This window comes from Musca domestica, unplaced genomic scaffold, assembly GCF_030504385.1.
Source record: "Musca domestica strain aabys unplaced genomic scaffold, Musca_domestica.polishedcontigs.V.1.1 1, whole genome shotgun sequence".
In the NCBI taxonomy this organism is placed as follows: Eukaryota; Metazoa; Arthropoda; class Insecta; order Diptera; family Muscidae; genus Musca; species Musca domestica.
In genome coordinates this window covers 8,516,546-8,536,318 of record NW_026712114.1, presented here as the reverse complement: position 1 = coordinate 8,536,318, position 19,773 = coordinate 8,516,546, and the positions used below count along the sequence as shown (strand labels likewise).

At 37.5% G+C, this 19,773-nt stretch overlaps 1 protein-coding gene across 2 annotated transcripts; it reads left to right on the top strand.

Moving 5' to 3' along the window:
- Nucleotides 1-890: 890 nt before the first annotated feature.
- LOC101894991 (protein phosphatase 1B) lies at nucleotides 891-19,645 on the top strand. Of its 2 annotated transcripts, XM_059118562.1 has the most exons (7): nucleotides 894-1,132; nucleotides 8,110-9,089; nucleotides 9,151-9,268; nucleotides 10,984-11,086; nucleotides 14,670-14,724; nucleotides 15,292-16,219; nucleotides 19,111-19,645. In XM_059118562.1, exons 2-6 carry the CDS (start codon nucleotides 8,277-8,279, stop codon nucleotides 15,304-15,306), a joined length of 1,104 nt encoding a protein of 367 aa, XP_058974545.1. In that variant the 5' UTR covers nucleotides 894-1,132; nucleotides 8,110-8,276; the 3' UTR covers nucleotides 15,307-16,219; nucleotides 19,111-19,645. The 2 variants fall into 2 exon arrangements, with proteins under 2 accessions (XP_005187908.1, XP_058974545.1); XM_005187851.4 differs by lacking the exons at nucleotides 15,292-16,219; nucleotides 19,111-19,645 and having other exon boundaries at nucleotides 891-1,132; nucleotides 14,670-14,878.
- Nucleotides 19,646-19,773: the final 128 nt, after the last annotated feature.

Here is a 19,773-nt window from a genome sequence, read left to right as displayed (position 1 = left end):
ACAGAAATAATTAATTATTTTTTTTATTTTCGGCGTTTCATATCTTAGGAATACCAAGCCTATTAATCTGTACTTGAAACTAAACATATAAATATGAAGATTTTAGTTCTTGTGTAGGCTTCGAATGAGGTTTTACTTTATGCCAATTCGACTAAAAATGAGGGAAGACAATCTTTTTGAAGTATTTAAGCAAACAATGCGTTATATTGTCTTTCCACTTATCCTAAGCGAAACCATATTCAACCATATTCTTACGTATCAGACTTTTATTTTATTTTTCTCTTTTAGGTCATATTCTTCCTCGGCTTATATACAATCCAAAAGTCGTGAAAATAACAAAATATTTAGTCTGAAATAAATGCGAAATTATTGCCAACTGCACGCCCATAAAAAGGGACATCAAATAAAAAAATTGTAATTGTGTGATATCAATAGATTACCTTGGTAATTGGACCATGAGTTTGGATCGTATATGTGAATAAAAATTTAACTCATTTTAAAAATGAAGATAAATGTCAAATAAAAAGTTGCATTTAATTTTAAATAATTCTGACAGGAAGCTACATAGCCTCAGAGCTGCATTTCTGTAGTTTTGCGAAACTGTTCTATCTCTTTATTGTACCATGATATAACAGCTGTTCTAAGCACCATGCGTTGCAAAACCATCAAATTTAAAATACCTTTCATCCCTTATTTAATTTGTCTTGGCAACCCTGCGTTAAAGTAGCCTTTGTATTTTTGTGTTCGCTCTTTGACACATTCCTCTTCTCATATCTCACCTAGAGAGAGCGCGAGCATTGTTTTGTTTATCTTCTTATTTTTTTATATTTTGGTCCGTTTCAATTGTCAAAATTCTACTGATTGCTTGCCTTTTAGTACCAAAAGAAGAAATATACAACAAAAAGGTATCCAACAGCCGACGACGACGGTGAAGAAGAATTATTTGCTCGTTGCTCCTCTTTAAGTATTTGCGCTGTTTTATTTTTCGTTGCTGATTTTGTGGTGTACAAATAATTTCGATTTCATTAAAATAGAATAAAAAAATCCATTTTATAATCAAGTAAAGAAATTTAAACAGACTGTGTGACGCTTCAACGGCGGAGAGTGGAGTCTATGCAAAAAAGAAGTAAAGGTATTACACGAGTAAATTGCTTAAGTGAAAATGAAAAAAAGTTTGTTATTTTGCAAGAACATTCATCAGCAAGTTGTGATATAATCCGTCCATACATCTATCCTTTGTGGAATTGGCAAACTTTTGTGGTGTTTAGCAGGGTTGTGTGAAATAATAAATTTGCAATCTTTGCTAGTGTTATCCTAGAGGTACACATAATACAGAACAAGGATAATTGGCAAATATTGGCATACACATGTGCGGGTGTTTGTGTTGTTTTGTGGCAAAAAAAAAACTTAACATACAATATTAAACAATTCGTAGAACAATATTTATAAAAAAGTCCTGAGTTTTGTATGCCCCTTGTACGTATAATATATTTCATCACAGGATACCACAGCTGATTTCTTTTTTTTCCATCCTTATCTGACCAAATGAAGTATTCAGTCATCATCATTTCACCTCTTGGCTTTTTCATTCAGAAATTGTAATTCATTCTGTCATTTCAAGCAAGCAAGAAGGTATTTTACTTGCTTCTTTTCAATTGGTGTTTGTTTCATGAAAACATCCTTGTTCTGTCCGCCCATCTCCCCTCGGCACTGTTCACCCCTTTCACATTATTTGGCACAAATTTTTGCGTCTGCGTTCCGTGCCAATTTCATTGATTTTTCTCATACACAAATGTATGCTGCTTCTTGTTGTCATTTGTTTTTCAATCTCCCTTTTGTGGTTCCCATTCGCAAACGCGCCGCAACTGGTTGTTTTTACCCTTACCGCCGAAAGTTGTGAGTTTCTGTTCTGTCATGTGGTCGTCCCGTCCTGTGTTTATTGTGCATTTAAATGGGAGGATGGGAGATAAGATAGGGAGAGAATATTACAAAGGATTGCCATATCTTTTGTAGCTTCTGAAAATAACTCGCCATAACACCATATTATAATGGAAATATCGAAAACCTTTAGTTCGAACCCCAAACAACATTAATTTTTGTTTTGAACTTGAAGCCATGTATATTGCCATATATATTGAAGTTGTTCCAAACCCAAGCGTATGTATTTTTATACCCTACATCATACCTGATATGGATGCTATATTGAGTTTGTCATATATATTCTTAATCAGCATAAGATTCGATGTCGATTTTTGCCATATCCGTCCGTTTGTGGAAATCACTCTAGCTTTCGAACGGAATGAATTATGTATACAAACTATTACTCAGATGTAAGTAAATAGCAGTGAACCGCGTTATTTGCGGACATTATCCCGCTTTTGGAAGGCAATAAAAACCTGGTACTAGGGGATTTTTAATACCCACTCCGTCACGACACTCCGCCCTAGGAACTTATTGTTGTTGTTGTTGTAGCAGTAGTACATGTGTGTGTTTGTGTTCTGCTAATCTGGTTCCAGCTCCAGGTTTAGAAATTCGGCTACTTTAACGGGCTGTAGCCAGAGATCCTCTGGAGTGAGTTGGGTAGGTTTGGCTGAGCAATTAAAAAGGTGTAGCGTATTGTGCGGGCCTGTATCACACGCCGGGCAGGCGTCACGCACATCTTCATCAATTCGTGCCCAGTACGAATTGAGGCGACTACACCATCCTGAACGTAATTGCGCCAAAACTACCCTGGTTTGTCTAGGCAGCTGACGTTCTTCGGCTGCAATGGATGGGGGGTGGACTCCGAGGACGGCATTCACTTTATAAATGCTAATAGCATCCGCGACTGCATCGGTGTGAATGCCACTCAGACCTGCCTGATAGGCTTCTTGATCTAGAGGCTCTCTCTTGTAGCGCTGGACCTCCCTCTCTAGATCATGTATGTCCTTCCTGACACGCCTGGGTGGGGGAGAGTTATCCACCATATGATGGTTGGGATGGCTCTCACGGTAACACCCAAGCAGGTACTGCAACGAAAGCATATGATTATGCTGACGTAAGGGAAGGACTTTCGCCTCCTCATGTAGATGGTCCACTGGTGTCATGAGGAGGCACCCTGTCGCAGTTCTCAGGGCAGCGTTCTGGCAGGTCTGGATATTCTTCCACTGCGTAGCACTAGTATTCGCAGACCACACTGGAGCCGCATAGTTGACCACAGACCGACCTATCGCGTTATAAGAGGTCAACAAGGTTTCTTTGTCCGCGCCCCAAGAGCTGCCGGCTAGCGCCTTGAGGACCTTGTTCCTACTTTTCATCTTGTCGCAGATAGCTGTGGCTTGCGCGGACGACTTGAACATGCTGTCGAACGTTACCCCAAGAATCTTGGGGTAGTTCGTGGTCGGTATTAAATTCCCCTCGACCTGAACATTCAGCTGTGTTCTCATCTCCGCAGACCATGTGGTAAAGAGTGTGGCCGTTGATTTCGTGGCGGATATTTTCATATTCCTCGCGTGGAAGTATGCGGCAAGCTCCGCGAGATAGGGGTTCAACCTCTCGCATATGTCATCGACCACTGGACCCGACGCCATGATCGTACAATCATCCGCATACGTTACGATCTCAATGCCGTCTGGAGGGCGAGGAATTCCGGAAAGGTAGAGGTTAAACAGTTCCGGAGATATCACCCCACCTTGGGGAACTCCCTGTTTCACTCTACGGGCTTTGGACTTCTTGTTCCGGAATTCCACGTACGACTGGCGTCCACACATATAGTTGATTATCCAACGTTTCAAACTTGGCCGGAGGGTAGTTCTCTGTACGTCCTCAAACAGTGTGGCATGATTGACCGTATCAAATGCCTTTGATAGGTCAAGGGCTACCAACACTGTTCTGTCACACGGCCTGTTCTGGTTTAGTCCTCTACTAATATGTGTGGAAATGGCGTGTAATGCTGTTGTGGTACTATGTTGTGGACGGAATCCGTGCTGGTGGTTGGCAACTGCATAGCTTCCTCTAATGCTGGGGAGGAGTAAAGCCTCAAGAGTCTTTGCTACTGGCGACAAGAGCGAAATCGGCCTGTACGATTCGCCTTTACTGGCATCCTTGCCTGGCTTCAGTAGCGGGACCACCCGGCCCATTTTCCAGGTTTCGGGCACTATGTGGGTGGCTAGCGACAAATTGAGAACTTTCGTTAAGTACTCGACTCCCGGCGTATCCAGCTGCTTCAACATTACCATTGAGATTCCGTCCGGGCCCAACGCTTTGGATGACTTAGCGTTACGGATGACATTTGCAACATCACCCATCGTAAACTGTGGTGGTTCCTCCTCGGCGGGAAGAGATCTGATACGACGTAGTACTCTTCGCTTCGCCCTATCACTCTCGGGGTGCTCGACAAATTGTCGGTTAAAATATTCCGCGCACCTCTTCGGATCAGTCACCGTTACGTCGTTAAAAGTGACTGAGGTCCTATCATCCTTTTTTCCAGGGTTCGAGAGCGACTTAACCGTTACCCACAGCTTACTCATATCGGTTCTAATGTTGCAGCACTTCAGATGGTCTAGCCACTTTTTCCTCTTATGCTCCTGTACCAACCGGTTGACTTCCACTGTCAAATCACTGATTCTAGGATCAGTAGGGTTGGTACGACGGAGATCATCACGCTCGTTTGCTAATCCCGCTGCCTCTGCTGGGAAGTTTGGTCTTATCTCGGGTATTCGGCCAGCAGGTATATAGCGAGCGGCTGCAGCTCTGATGATGTTTCGGAAAATCCTTTCTGCTACCCGAACATCAGAAGGGTTGGGCAGTTCTCTGAAGCGGCGGTTGGTGAATTCTCTGAACTCTGGCCAGTGAGCTTTCTCATGGTTAAGGAAAGTGCGGCGTTCAGAGGTTATGAAATCGGGCGACCTGCTTATGGAGACGATTATCGGGAGATGGTCTGAGCCAAGAGAGATGACGGGTTGCCAAGTCACGTCATTTATCAGACCGGGTGACACTATGGTTAAGTCTGGCGAACTGTGACACTCTCCTCTTATTCGGGTGGGGGCATCCTCGTTAACCGTGCAGAATGTGGAGCAGTCAATCTGCTCTGCCAGCGCTGATCCCCTCTGGTCATTACCTAGGACGGAATGCCACAACTCATGGTGGGCATTAAAATCCCCTAGTACCAGGCGGTTATTGCCTACCAATAATGGGCTAATATCAGGCAAATAACGCGGTTCACAGCTATTAATCGGCGGGATATACACATTAAGCACCTCTACCTCGGCAGTTCCACACTTGACTGCTACCCCCATACATTCCATGTATGGGTCACTAGAGACTAGCTCAAGCGAGATAGGTCTGTACTGAACAGAATGGTGTAACAGGAACGCTAATCCCCCACCTCCACTTCTGGTGCGATCCTTCCTTAGTACGTTGTAACCATAACAACGTTGTAGGCTGCAATTTTCATTCAGCTTGGTTTCCTGCACCGCTGCGATCTTAATATTCCTCCGACTCATAAATTCCACTATCTCATCTATTTTGCCTCGAAGTCCGTTGCAATTGAATTGCAAGAATGATGCACAATCCGGAGTTGGAACAGCAACATGTGGCGTTAGGTGCTGCGGTGTTGGTTGCTGTTCTGGAGACTGCGGTGGAGTGCCATACTCCGACGACGAAGAAGAGGACTCGCTGGGGACTACGTTACTACAGCAAGTCGCAACATAATCCCTTTCGCTGTAGTCTCGCAAACGCCTTAATCCGGAACAGTTCTTGAAGTGCACCCACTCTCTGCATCCATTACATCGCACCGAGACAGATCTGTGGTGGATGACGTTCTGACAAACCGAGCAGAACCAAGGTCCGGGGTTTTCCTCAATCCCGGCACGGACCAATAAAATCCGGAGCAAGCATTCCGGGATATGCTGCTCCCAATGCAGAAAAATAAACAAACACAAACATGTACATACTGGGTTGGCAGCCGCTGGCCGAAACTGGAATCTTGTTGTTTCGGGTCAATCCGGTGTCGTAGAACCCGCTGCCGTGGGATTGTAGGAACTTATTAGGCTTACCTGGTGTCACCAGGCCTGATAAATGACGTGCCTGGACAACCCGTCATTTCTCTTAGATCACATCATTTTCCGATCCTCATCTTCATTACCAGGTCGCCCGATATCATAACCTCAGTGCGTTGAACTTTCCTTAGCTATGAAAGAGTTGACTGACCAGAACCCACAAAATTCACCATACTTTGCTTCAGGGAACTGTCCAAACCCTGTGATGTTTGGATAGCCGAAAGGATTTTCTGGTACATAATCAAAGGCGCTTTCTATATACCAGCTGATCGAATACCCAGAATTCCATGAAATTTACCCAGAATCAGTAAAAAAGGATGTAACGGTAACTGATCCCAAGCGGTGCGATAATTTGTTGGGCCCCCTATATTTTGAGAGCGACAGGATGAAACGAAGAGTACTACTTCGTATCAGAGTTCTTCCCTCCGTGGAGACACAACCGTACTTTGCAATGGCTGATATTGCAAATGTCATCCGGAACGCCAATCATCTAAAGCGTTGGGCCCTAATGGAGTCTCAGTGGTAATGTTGAAGCAACTGGAGTTGAATATCTGACAACAGTGTTAAACATGTCGTTAGCCACCCAACTTGAATTTGAGGCATCTTCAAACTTCCCCTTTGGAAAAAGCTATCCAATTGTCGATCATAAACCCGGATTAGTCGAGGACTAAACCTTCACCTATCAAAGGCATTTGATATAGTCTACCATGTTACGCTGCTTTAGGATGTCGAGAAAATTACCATCCGGCAAAGTTTGAAACGATGGATAACCAACAATATGTGTGTAAGCTAGTCGTACGTGGAATTCTGCAACAAGAAGACCAAGCCGTCTTCTTTCACGCGAGAAATATGAAAATATCCGCCACTAGGTCGACGGTCTCAATCTTTACAACAGGGTCTGCGGAGATGAGAACAGAGCTGAATGTGCTGACAGACATTTAATTCCAAACAGAAACTACGCATAGATCCCAAAGCTGATATTCGACTAAAGTTCAAGTCGTCCGCATAAGCCACTGCTATCAGCGATAAATCGAAAAACAGAAAAAGGTTATTTTTTATCTCTCATAACGCGATCCTTATGACACCACCTTAAGACACCAATATTGCATCAAAATGAGGAGATAAAGATTATTTGCGTAAAGGCTTTCATCGGGGTACCTGATTGGGTGTTGGGCTGGGAGTCACCGAAACTCTCATATGGTGGATTAATCTTCTCCAACCAGCCGTGTGAGGATAATCCTAGAGACGGAGCTCCAACGTTATAAGAGAGGGCCTCTAGATCAGGAAGGATATATGTCGTACTCAGAGTTCACTCCCCATTATTGCAGCTGCAGAACGTTGGTTGCCCAAAACAAAACAGGGTAATTTGGCCCAACTATATTGAAGTTGGTGCAGTTGTCTTAATTCGTATTGGACTTGAATTATTTAAAACGTCTCACACTTTTGCTAGGCATATAAAGGTGGTTCAATATCTATAAATGTTGGATTTAGAGCAAAACCATAGTAGCAGAAAAACTATCCTGATCGACCATAGTTTAATTTTCACCTTTGTCATTTTTGAATTTTTCGTTGACTTATTGGTGGATATTGTCGTATTCTCTTATGAAAAAGGTTGGTTGGCTTAATTATTCAGCCGACAGCATGTGGTACCAGCTGTAAGAATCAACAACCAACAATTTGAGAGATACCCCACTCTGGGGAATCCCCAGTTCCATATTTCGCGTGTCTTCATTTTCTATCAAAATTTCACGAGCGATTATCGTTGATCGTTTCAAACCTTTTCCAGGAATCGGGTACTATTTATGTATGTGGGTTAATGAACATTTTAGGTTCTTGGCCAACAAGAAAAATAACTAATTGGCTCATATTTAAGGGAGAACTACTTTAGCCAGATGCTTTAATTATGCATGTTTTGACTTTCGGACATTATTGGAAGAATATTTTATTTTGGGGCTGATGAATCAATCCACTTGGCTCTCACAAATACGTTCTGATGTGAATTCTCATCAAACTTGTTAAATTTTTAATTCTTTACTAACGTTTCTATTCTGTGCTTTCTTTTTTCTTACAGAATTCTATAATTGAGCAACTCCTAAAACTTCGATAGAAACACTAAAGAAGTTACAACCTTAAGAAACCCCCACATCTCAGCCTATTAGCTGAATTCCACTTCAGTTGAGCATCCGCCGGAAACTCATTTTCTACCCCGCAGCGTTGAGCACAGCATGAAAAGACGTGATGGGAGCGTTCCTGGATAAACCGAGAACGAACAAGCACAATGACAGCGGTGAGGGAAACAAATTGCTCTTCGGCGTTAGCTCTATGCAGGGTTGGCGCTGTGAAATGGAAGATGCATACTATGCCCGAGCTGGTCTTGGCAATGGTTTGGACGATTGGTCTTTCTTTGCTGTGTTCGATGGACATGCCGGTTACAAAGTGTCCGAGCATTGTGCCAAGCACTTGCTCGACAGCATTGTTAGCACAAAAGAATTTCAGAGCGGTAATCATGTGAAAGGCATACGTAAAGGTTTCCTAGATATAGACGAAGATATGCGTACGCTGCCCGAGCTAAATGAGAATGCGGCAAAATGCGGTGGCACCACAGTGGTTTGTGCTTTTGTCTCACCCACACAGGTGTTTATAGCGAACTGTGGCGATTCACGAGCGGTCTTGTGCCGCCAGGGAGCACCCGTATTTGCCACACAGGATCACAAACCCATATTGCCAGAGGAAAAGGAGCGTATACACAATGCCGGCGGTAGTGTAATGATAAAACGTGTCAACGGTACACTGGCGGTTTCAAGAGCTTTGGGCGATTACGATTTCAAGAATGTTGAAAACAAAGGTCAATGTGAGCAGCTGGTTTCACCCGAGCCGGAAATCTTTTGTCAGCCCCGCCAAGATACAGATGAGTTTCTAGTTTTAGCCTGTGACGGCATCTGGGATGTTATGAGCAACGAAGATGTCTGCAGTTTTGTACATTCGAGGCTGAAAATATCCAGTGATTTGGTGAATATAGCAAACGAAGTCGTTGACACATGTTTGCACAAGGTGAGCTGGGGATAGTTAAATAAGTTGGAAACAAATTAATTTTGTTGAATTTTTCTTACAGGGCAGCCGAGATAATATGAGCATCATTATAATAGCCTTTCCTGGAGCACCTAAACCTACCGAAGAAGCTTTAGCAAGCGATAGACGGTTGGACAAACAAATTGAAAAGATTGCAAGAGGTTGTTTTAAATGCATTTTATGTTTTTAAATGTGGCGTTTAATACTAACAAATTATTTATGATATTAACTAATATCGTTAGCCTATATTCCAATTCGTTCGCAACAAAAAATAATGTTTCAAAATAATATAACAAAACTATTTCCATTAGTTATAAAAAATATTTAACATTATTCTATTTATGTACCTGTTTTGCCAAAGAGAAAAGTATTATTTGTTTGTTTAAAAAAAAAACATATTGTTAAAAAGTATTAATTATATCGCACACGATTTGAGTCTGATATTTCGAGAAATGAAAGAAAATCTTATGAAAACAATTCCAAATTCGTAACAAAAAACGGAATAACGTAACAATCTAAAAAAATGTAAATTAAACACCAAACAATTTAAATATGTACCTACTACTATTATTAGACTTTTATACAATTACATATTATAATATAATGCTAGATCATAGTAAACTTTGCCTTATGCTCACCACATTTATGTGCTATATAATCAATCCAGAACTAAATCTGAACTATACGAAAATCACATGCTTGGACAAAAATTAACTTTACACTAATTTTAACCCCCCTATTTCAAAGTCAACAGTTTATCTTTACTAATTTACATGCCTTCAATGAGACTTACGTACCAAAAATCCAATACAAGGCTTTCTATTTTAAATTTAACAAAACAAAACAAATTAATCATCATTTGGAGTCTTTGTGTGCCTTTCTTAAACCTTTGAGATTGACTATTTTTTATATCTAGAGAATGTGTGAAGAATTGTGTTCAAATGTGAGCATAAGGTACGTTTAATTTAGTTTTAAATTAAATACAATCTAATTTTCACATTATTGTCTTGAATGTTGTTATAGTTTTGAAGGCTAATGCATGACAGCAGTATATTTCTTGAATATTGAGTAATACAATGACCACAACAGTTTCAGTACCTAAGTAAACTGCTTATATTTATCTATATTTTCACATATGTATTTAAAATTCTATTTATCACCGATATTTTACACACTTTATATATTTTTGTTTACCACACTAAATTTAAAGCAATTTTAAATCCTGTTTTCGTGAGAGAATTCTGTAAAAGTCGTAAAAATTAATTTATCCATTTCCCAGACTCTAGACAACATAGAGATTTAACAATCCATTTCACATAACTAGAGCATCCAAAAATTCTGCTTCATTAAACGCGCTCTCCATACGTTCTCAACGATCAGAAATTTAAGCAATCAAATTCGATTCGAATAATTTATTTTTCCAAAAAACAGGCGATTTGTATTGCAAATTTAAAGTTTCTTAGATCTTTTTTTGTAATTAATTGTAAAACAGTTTTCTTGTAAGCATTAGTGTTTATATTCATATTTCTATAGGTTATAGATATATATCATTATATTCATATATCTATAGATTGTATAACCAATTTTATTAGAAAAAAAGTCGAGCATGGTTGTAAGGAATAAAATTAAAAACAAATAATACACGAAAGGAAAATTTTGTAATATAGGTATTTTTGTATTATTTTATTTATACGATAATGACGTTATTTCATGAACACCTTCTTTATAATCGTGTTCGACTATATTTTTAAAACACAGAATCAAATAATATTTTTTTAAGTAGTTTGCTAATTGAAAACACTTTATTACTATAATTATCTTTATCTTTTTTTTTAAAAGCCCCTTATTAATGTGTTTCTATGTCTTTTTATTGCAGAGGAAATTGAAAGTAATGATATCACATGTTGTGGCGAACTATTGGAAGCTTTACAAAGTAAAAATATAGAGGGTCTTCCACCAGGTGGCGGTCTACATTCAAAGTAAGTATCTTTGATTTAAATAAACTTATATTATGTTGCTTCATAGGAAATAAACATAAGCAATTAATTATGTTCCACATTAATTGGCTTAGACGTAGATGGACAAATGACAAATGTTGTGATGAAAATGTGGAGACAGAAATGACAACTCTTTCGGTACCGGGGACAATTTTTTTCTGTAGGAATTAAGGACGCCCAATGACTGTAATCACATGAGGATATTACTTATTCCATTATTATGTGAAGATTGGGAAAATATTGCAAAAAATAAGATCTGTTTAGTCAAGAATGATCTGACTGCATTCGTCTTTTGAGAAGTAATCTCATTCTAACGGCGGTGCATTTTATTCAGGGCTTCATCTAAAAGTTTCGACGTCAATATCGTCGTAGGTAATGGTCATGGAAAAACAGCGCTGACAAAGCAAATCTATTGTTTCACGCTTATTGAGGATGCTGTCAGTGGGATAAAGGATAAGGAGTAATCTTGTTAGCAACTTCAATATACAGGGTGAGATAAAAAACTGCAACAAAGTCAAACTCCATAATTTTTACATTTTTTCTAAATTTTATTGAATGAAAGCAAAAAATGTCGGAAATAGCATCAAATTTTAGAAAAAGTTTATATTTATTCGAATTGGTCACCTTTGGCACGAATTATAACCATCACACGCTGCCCTAATATTGATCTGCTTGAAGTGATCGACTTTGGTATTTTTTAGTGCCAACCTTGCTTTCCAAAACACTCCAGAAACAATAGTCCAACGGATTGGTATCCGAAAATTTTGGTGGCCATTGTGCGCTGGAAATAAAGCGAGAAACCTCATTTTGTAACCTTTCTTGAGTGGCGCGTGCTGAGTGCGATAGTGCTGAGTCCTGTTGGAATGTCCAAGGTCTGCGGCCAAAATATTTGCGTGCACAAGGTTTTAATACACCCTTCAGAATATTTTCGCGATAATATTCGGCATTTATTCCGATGCCACGGTTGGAGAGCGACCATCGGCTGTTATGGCAGCCCACAACCGAAGGTGCACATTTTCAGTTGACCTCTTTGGAAAGTAAACACGATCATTTTGTTTGTTTACAAACTGCTGGAATGTGTTGTCATCGGAGAAAACCAAAGTTCACTACTTTCGACCAAGCGAAGCAACTCTTTATCTCTTTTGAGTCTATTTTCTTTGTGTTGCTGTGTAAGTTTTTGAACTTCGATTTTGAAACTCCGTATTTACCTTAACCATGGGTAATCGCACTGTCCAGAATTCAGTTAGTTCACAAACAATCGCTACATAGAGGCTTTCCGAGACACAATTCGGCTGAATATCTAAGCAAAGGCAGCAGGACTAGCGAATATATGTGATGAGCTCCGTCGTTACAACTCTACTGAAGTAGAGTAAACTATGCGGTTCCAATGTGATCTGTCAACGTAAGAGCTACACAATAGGAAAACATTCCGTCATGCCGGGAAGTCGCCTTAGAAGCGAAATTGAACAAACACAAGTGTTGTGAAAAATGTGGAGACAGAAATTACATGTCTTTCGATATTGGGAGCAATTTTTTTCTGACGCTCAATGACTGTAAACACATGAGGATATTGCCTATTCCAAGATTATGTGAAGGTTGGGAAAATATTGCAAAAAAAATCTGTTTAGTCAAGAGTGATCTGAATGCATTCGTCTTTTGAGAAGTAATCTCATTCTAACGGGAGCATGTTAAAATCGGTGCATTTTATTCAGGGCCTCATCCAAAAGTTTCGACGTCAATATCTTCATAGGTAATGGCAATGGAGAAACAGCGCTGACAAAGCAAATCTATTGTTTCACACTTCCTGAGGAAGCTGTCAGTAGGATAAAGGATAAGTAGTAATCTCGTTAGCAACTTCAATATACAGGGTGAGATAAAAAAACTGCAACAAAGTCAAACGCCATAATTTTTAAATTTTTTTTAAATTTTATTAAATGAAAGCCAAAAATGTCGGAAATAGCATCAAATTTTAAAATAAGTTTAGATTTGTTCGAATTTGTTACATTTGGCACGAATCATGGCCTTAAAGCGGCCAATGAAACCATCACACGCTGTCCGAATGTTGATCTGCGGTATTTTTGGCCTTTCCCGGCGAAGCGCTTGCTTGAGGTGATCGACACTTTGGTATTTTTTAGTGCCAACCTTGCTTTCCAAACTTTAATGGCCATTATGCGCTGGGAATGAAGCGAGGAACCTCATTTTGTAACTATTTTTGGGTGGTGCATGATTGGATGAATGTCCAGGTCTGCGGTCAAAATGTTTGCATGCCCAAGGCTTTAATACACTCTCCAGAATATTTTCGCGATAATATTCTGTATATATTCTGATGCCACGGTCGATTAATACGAGTGGAGAGCGACCATCGGCTGTTATGGCGGCCCACACTATCACCATGACCGGGGCTTGAGTTCTGGTGGCCAACCGAAGGTGCACATTTTCTGCTGACCTCTTTGGCAAGGAAACACGATCATTTTGTTTGTTTACAAACTGCTGAACAACGAATGTTTTCTCATCGGAGAAAACCAAATTCGGCAGTTAACTACTTTCGACCAAGCGAAACAACCTTTAGCTCATTTGAGTCTATTTTCTTTCTTTTGGAATTACAAATACTTTACCCAGTGCTCATTTTTCAACATTTGCCGAATGGAATATTGCGATATGTTCAGCTCACAAGCCATTTTTCAGCCAATGCGACGCGGGTTTTGATCAAGTCGCTTCTTTACTTTTCGAACCATTTCTTCTGATGTTGATTATTATCCTCCTCATTCTAAGAAGATTGCATCGTAGATATTAGCGTATTTGTTGTACAATTCTGTCCTATCTGGCTTGACCTAGTTTCTAGAGTCTCGGGCATAGAATACATGGGGAAAGCAGTCAAAAAATGGAACTGCCAAGGTAGTTATAAAAGTAAACTGTGGGAAATGTTTAAATCACTCTCGAACCCTCGGAAAATGATAGGATATCAGTCAGGTTTACCGACATAATTGGAAGGTGCGATGTTGCGAAGTTTAGCGTATTCGAAATCCACATGGTGAGACTACAATACATTGGCAAGGCTTCGTTAAAATTCATTTGGAGGCCCTTTTGCCAACCAAAACTTGAACTACCAAATAGCCTATGTCTCCTGTATGATAGCAAGGGACATCTGCATAGTAGGAGTTTAATTGTCTCTACCTCTTCTTCATTAGTCTTCAGTCGTCTGGACCTCTTTTATCCCCTTTGAGATTTTAAATAATTATTTAACTTATATTAAATGCGATGTAAGAGTCAGATTGTATTCAAACCATAATATTTTTTATTATTTATTGTGGTATGAAGATGGGATCGGACCACTCCCTCTGACATTGGCTCATTTCTTCTGAACCTACTTCATAGAGGGTCAACAATTTGAATAATCATAACAGAAGTGGAAATATATTTAAATAATCGAACATTGGCTGAGGGTATACATCTGTCGGCAAAACCGACTGACACTTTTTAAATTGTTTTTCAAAAAAATTAAATGATATCATTTCTTTCAAAACAATTTTTTTTTTATAAAATTTAACTTTTTCTTTTCTTGCAGGTATCACATAATAGAGCGAATATTTAAGGAAATGTTTCCCGAAGACCAATGTGAAGTACGCAATATTTTTTATAATATGTAAAATTATTATTATTGTTGTTCTGCTAATGCTTTTTAACAATATAGCAATACTGCAGTTTAATTCTCTTTTCTTTTTGATTTAAGCCTTTGTTTATTAAAAGAAATGAAGTAAAGGTTATGGAAACTTTTTTAAAAATGTTATTATTTTACAATTGTATGATGTATCATCACATCAATTGTGTTAATTTTTTATGCTTATTTTTGTTCTTTTTTTGTGAATCTTCCTAGCAATTTGTTTAAAGATCTGTTTCTGTATGACGACACAAAATTGATTGTGGAATGTGTTTGTTAAATTTGTATTATCTGAAAAAATCCATACTTTTTTTATCGTCATACAGAAACAGATCATATGTATTTAAAGATGAGGTTCCAAATGCATGATTTACCTTGCCTTAAAATTGATTTTTTCAATTATTGCGACGACTACAATTGTCTAATATAAATCCTTACATGTCATATTAACAACTTATGTTTTTTTTCCTTTTTTTTTTCCCAAATTGTGTGTACGTGATGTGTGTGTGTGTGTTCCTGCAATTCTTAGACGGCGCCACATTGAAATCAGGATAAAACAGACTTTTATAAATGATAAAGTGCAAATTTAATAAAAAAATTAATCTACAGCAGCATCAACAACAACACAACAACCAAAAAATAACATAAAAGGCCGAAAAGAGCAGAATCGCCAAAATAACAACAAGAACACTGTTTTTTACATTCAACAGAAAAGTAAGAAAGAAAAAATAACAACCACAAAACAAAGATTTTTATAAAATTTCCAAGTTTTCATACCAAAACCAACGACGAGCCTATAGTGTCATCCCAAATAAAACAGTAACAAAAACAGTTTTTTTTATAAAAATCCCCCCATCTACACATTGTTATTTTTACAATAATTTACTAAATACAATTAATTTTTGTTTATGTTTTTAATGATTTGATGATAATAATTTTAGCCTCTATGTAAAATACAAAGACCGTTGAAACCTAATGATTTTTAAATAGAACAAAACAATGTCTTTTACATTATTTTTAACAGTAATTTGTTTAGTCAGTCCATTATCAATCAACACCACCACCACTGAAACCTTCGCCCCAAAATCTGTGAAAGTTAATATACATATACTTAAAACAAGAAAGAAACTAATATTTAAGTTGATCTAAAGCAAAACAAAACAAGAAAACAAATCCGAAACAAAACAATACATTTTTTATATTCAAATATGTAAACAAAATAAAAAAAAATACACGTAGAAAAATCCTTCGATACATAAAAGTCATACCCCCCACGCACAACATAAATCCACACAAAAACACTTTACTATTTTGCAACACCGGATACCCTTCTACTACTCTACTACTACTACAACTACTACATCAACTACATACAATAAAAAATATCACACATACATCAAATGGAAAAAAGGACATACTACAAAAATATGGCCGTAGCAGTTAAACAATAAGACGATGTAAGTTTTTAATAATAGGAATTATATACATATATAAAATGAAAAAGAAAACAGAAAATAATATCTAAAACGAGAAAGGGAAACATACACAAAATATATATAGATATATATAAAGAAAAGAAAAAAAAAAACAACATACAAATGTAATGTTTGCACACAAACACAGGGATTCCTTAATGTTATTATTATTATTATCATTATTTTTTGGTGTTTTTAAATCACACTAATATTTGACTTGTGGGAAATATAAAATATTTTATTTTATTCGTGTATTCTTTATTTTCTATTACTATATTTATTTTCAATTGATAACTAGTAACCTATCCCATTTTATTAAAAATAACTAAAATTCCTTCAATTTATAACGAAATTTTTTTCATGCTCTCCGAACATCTGTTGGAAATCTGAACGATGTCTTGCCTAAAAAAATAACTAAAATTCTGTTAATTTATAACGAAAATTTTTTCATGCTCTCCAAACATCTGTTGGAAATCTGAACGATTTCTTGTTTCGAAAAGAAGCACCAAGGTTTGAACAAACTGAATAACATTTTGATAACATTTTAAGCATAATTTTTAATCCATTAACCATGACCATGAAATTAATTAAAATGTGGTGGTGGTCCGAAACGCTAAGTCAATCAAAGCGTTGAGCCCAGACAGAATATCAATGGTATTGCTGACAGAGCCATATTCTCCGGCAGTTGTGTACCTGAAAAAGTCCTCAACCTGCCTCTCCTGAAGGAATTCCGGAGCAAAAAGTCCAAATCCCGTAGAGTGAAATGAAGAGCTCCTCACGGGTGGGTGATATCTTTGGAACCGTTTCAGACAAAATATAAGTCGTAACCTATGCGGATTATTGTGCGATCTTGATGCTGATGACATTTGTGCAAGGCTGAAGATCTACCGCCTTTTTCCATGCGAGGAATAATGAAAACCCTCCACTAAGTCAACGACAACCCTCTTAACCACATGGTCTGCAGACACATCTGAATGCGCAGATCGAGAAAAAAAAAATAATTCCAACCATGAGCTACCCCAAGATTCTAGTTCAAGTCAATCCACTTCTATATGCGATGAATTGAAAATCTGGAAAAAGATCATGTGTTCGCGAATATTAATGCTATCCATGAGAAGGCAAAATATCTTCCCGTACATTAGCACAACCGCATACTTTCGTTGCAGTATCTGCTTGGGTGTTATCTGCAAGTCATTCAAAACATCATGGTGGATAAAAAAAACGTGGGCTGCCTAGACAAACAAAGTCAGTTTTGACTCGACTATTTTGAGGACGATGCCTTAAATTAAATTTATTTTAGAAAGCAATACGCCACATATATTTAACATGAAATTGGGATCTCCTTGACCAGAACCCGACAACAATTTCTGATTATTCTCTAGTCTTTATTCATGGTTATGCTAGAGAATTGAGCACACAAAGAGGTGGTTTCATTACGTCTTTTGGAGTTTTCGCGGACTTGACCTGCGTCTGGAGTTGCAGCTTAGGCGTTAACAACACCTTGCGAGGTGTTCTTGACCACCGAATAGATAGGTTTCTCTGTAAACAATTTGTCCAAACACGTGTTGGTCTGTTGGGAAATAGAGATTACCAAAACCAAGTTTATTTGTAACTGCAGAGAATGTTTCGAATTATCAGAAGAAATTTAAGCAAAGATCTTTGTCCTCTCGGCTATAGCGGGACCGTTCTAAGATAAACAACTTTGCCTCAATCTTAATTGCGACTCCTAGCTTCTTGTTGAGAAAGGAGGCATTTTTGTTTAATCGTGTTATTTGAAGAGCATGATATTCATTCTTGCTGATCTATTTCCGTCACATGAGTGGATTGCAGCATTTTCTGACGGGTGTCTTTCGGGGAGATTTTCCATCTATGTTCAAAGAAGATCGGATGACTGTTACAAGCATTTCATCATATTCTGCTTCAGACATCGAAGATATAGAGTAATCTTCGATGTCTGGAAGATTAAGTCTCTGAGATATTATTTTTTTAAGAAGGGCAGCTATCTGGTTGCTCTGCCAGTTTAAAGTGTTGTTGAATGAGTTAAAGCTTTACGTAGAAATGTCAGCCACGCCAAAGATTGCCATTATTACGAACACATGTTTGTCAAGGCTTTAGGGTTTTGAAAAGCCTGGCCGGCAATCTTAAGAAAATGAACTGATCCCTTTTATAAATTATTAGGTCAAATCTAAGAATTGCGGTAGGCATTCTGACGGGCCACTGCGGTATCAGATAAATGAAACACTGTAGAAAATGTGCGGATGAAGAAGATGTGGACTCTTAACACCTACTATGCAGATGTCCCATGTTATTCTCTTCTGTTCTTAAGTGGATTGTTATTCTCCATAGGAGTAAGAAATGTACATAACAACTAACTTTTAGGGATCAGTTAAGGAAAATGTAAGTGTTGTTCAACTTAAGAACGCCAATCTAAGATACTTAGGGTCCGGTGCTACCTGAATTCGTCGACAGAAAAAAATATTGGCAATACACTGGTAAATTTTAAAAAAGGTCATGAAAACACTAAATGGTCGTTTTGATTTTTTAGAGTATTTTGATGTCGAAAACTCTCTTGTTGTGGATTTATCTTCCGGTTCAGCACAACATGGAAACAGATACAGGAGATTTTATGACACACTTCAGGCTCACAAGCAAAGCATTTTTATATAACTTGGATAATATATTCAACAATGTTTTTTATTTCAAAAATTTCGGTCTACAGAAATCAATTTTACTTTCTATATTTTCTTTCCGAACAATTTTCCATTCTCAACAAGTTTTATATTTTCTACAAGTCAAACAAAAGTAAATCAACATTATATCATTACATATGAATTAATTTAATTATTTTTTATTTTTCTCTTTTTTTTTTCTAGTAATGAAATCTATGTTCAGCTTTAATTTTGTGCGAAAGGAGTTCCATTTTAATTTAGAAAAGTATTTATTTTTTAGTGCCGCAACTAATTCCTATCTACCAAACCAATCAACCAACCAACCCACGCTCCTCCTCATCAACAACTCAAATGAAGTCTTATTTTGTATTGTTTTATTCGTTTTGTTTTTTTTTTTTTAATAGCTAACGTAACAGTGTGTATTTTTTAATTTCCTTGTATTAAAATTGAATTGTTTTATTCATAAGTGTATAATTATTTTATTTTTTTATATAACATAAAACAAAAATACCTTTGTCTTTAAGTCTTTTTGTTGCTTTCTTACCTACTTTTCTATTTTTTTTTCTAAATAAAATGTTTGTTATATCATTCAATTTTCCTAAAAAAAAACAACAACAACATGAAACACAAACAAGAAATGTCATTTACTTTTTTAATGATTAATATTTAATTTCAAATTTTCTATTTTTAATATAAGCCTTATTACAAAGAAAACAAAAAAGAAAGAAAATAATAAAAACCACAACTTATATTCCTAAAAAGAAGTAAAAATAAAAAACTAAAAATATATATAGAAAGAAAAAATAAAACAAAAAACAAAAATTGAAGGTGAAAAATAATTTTACACTTTTTTCCAACCTAAGCTAA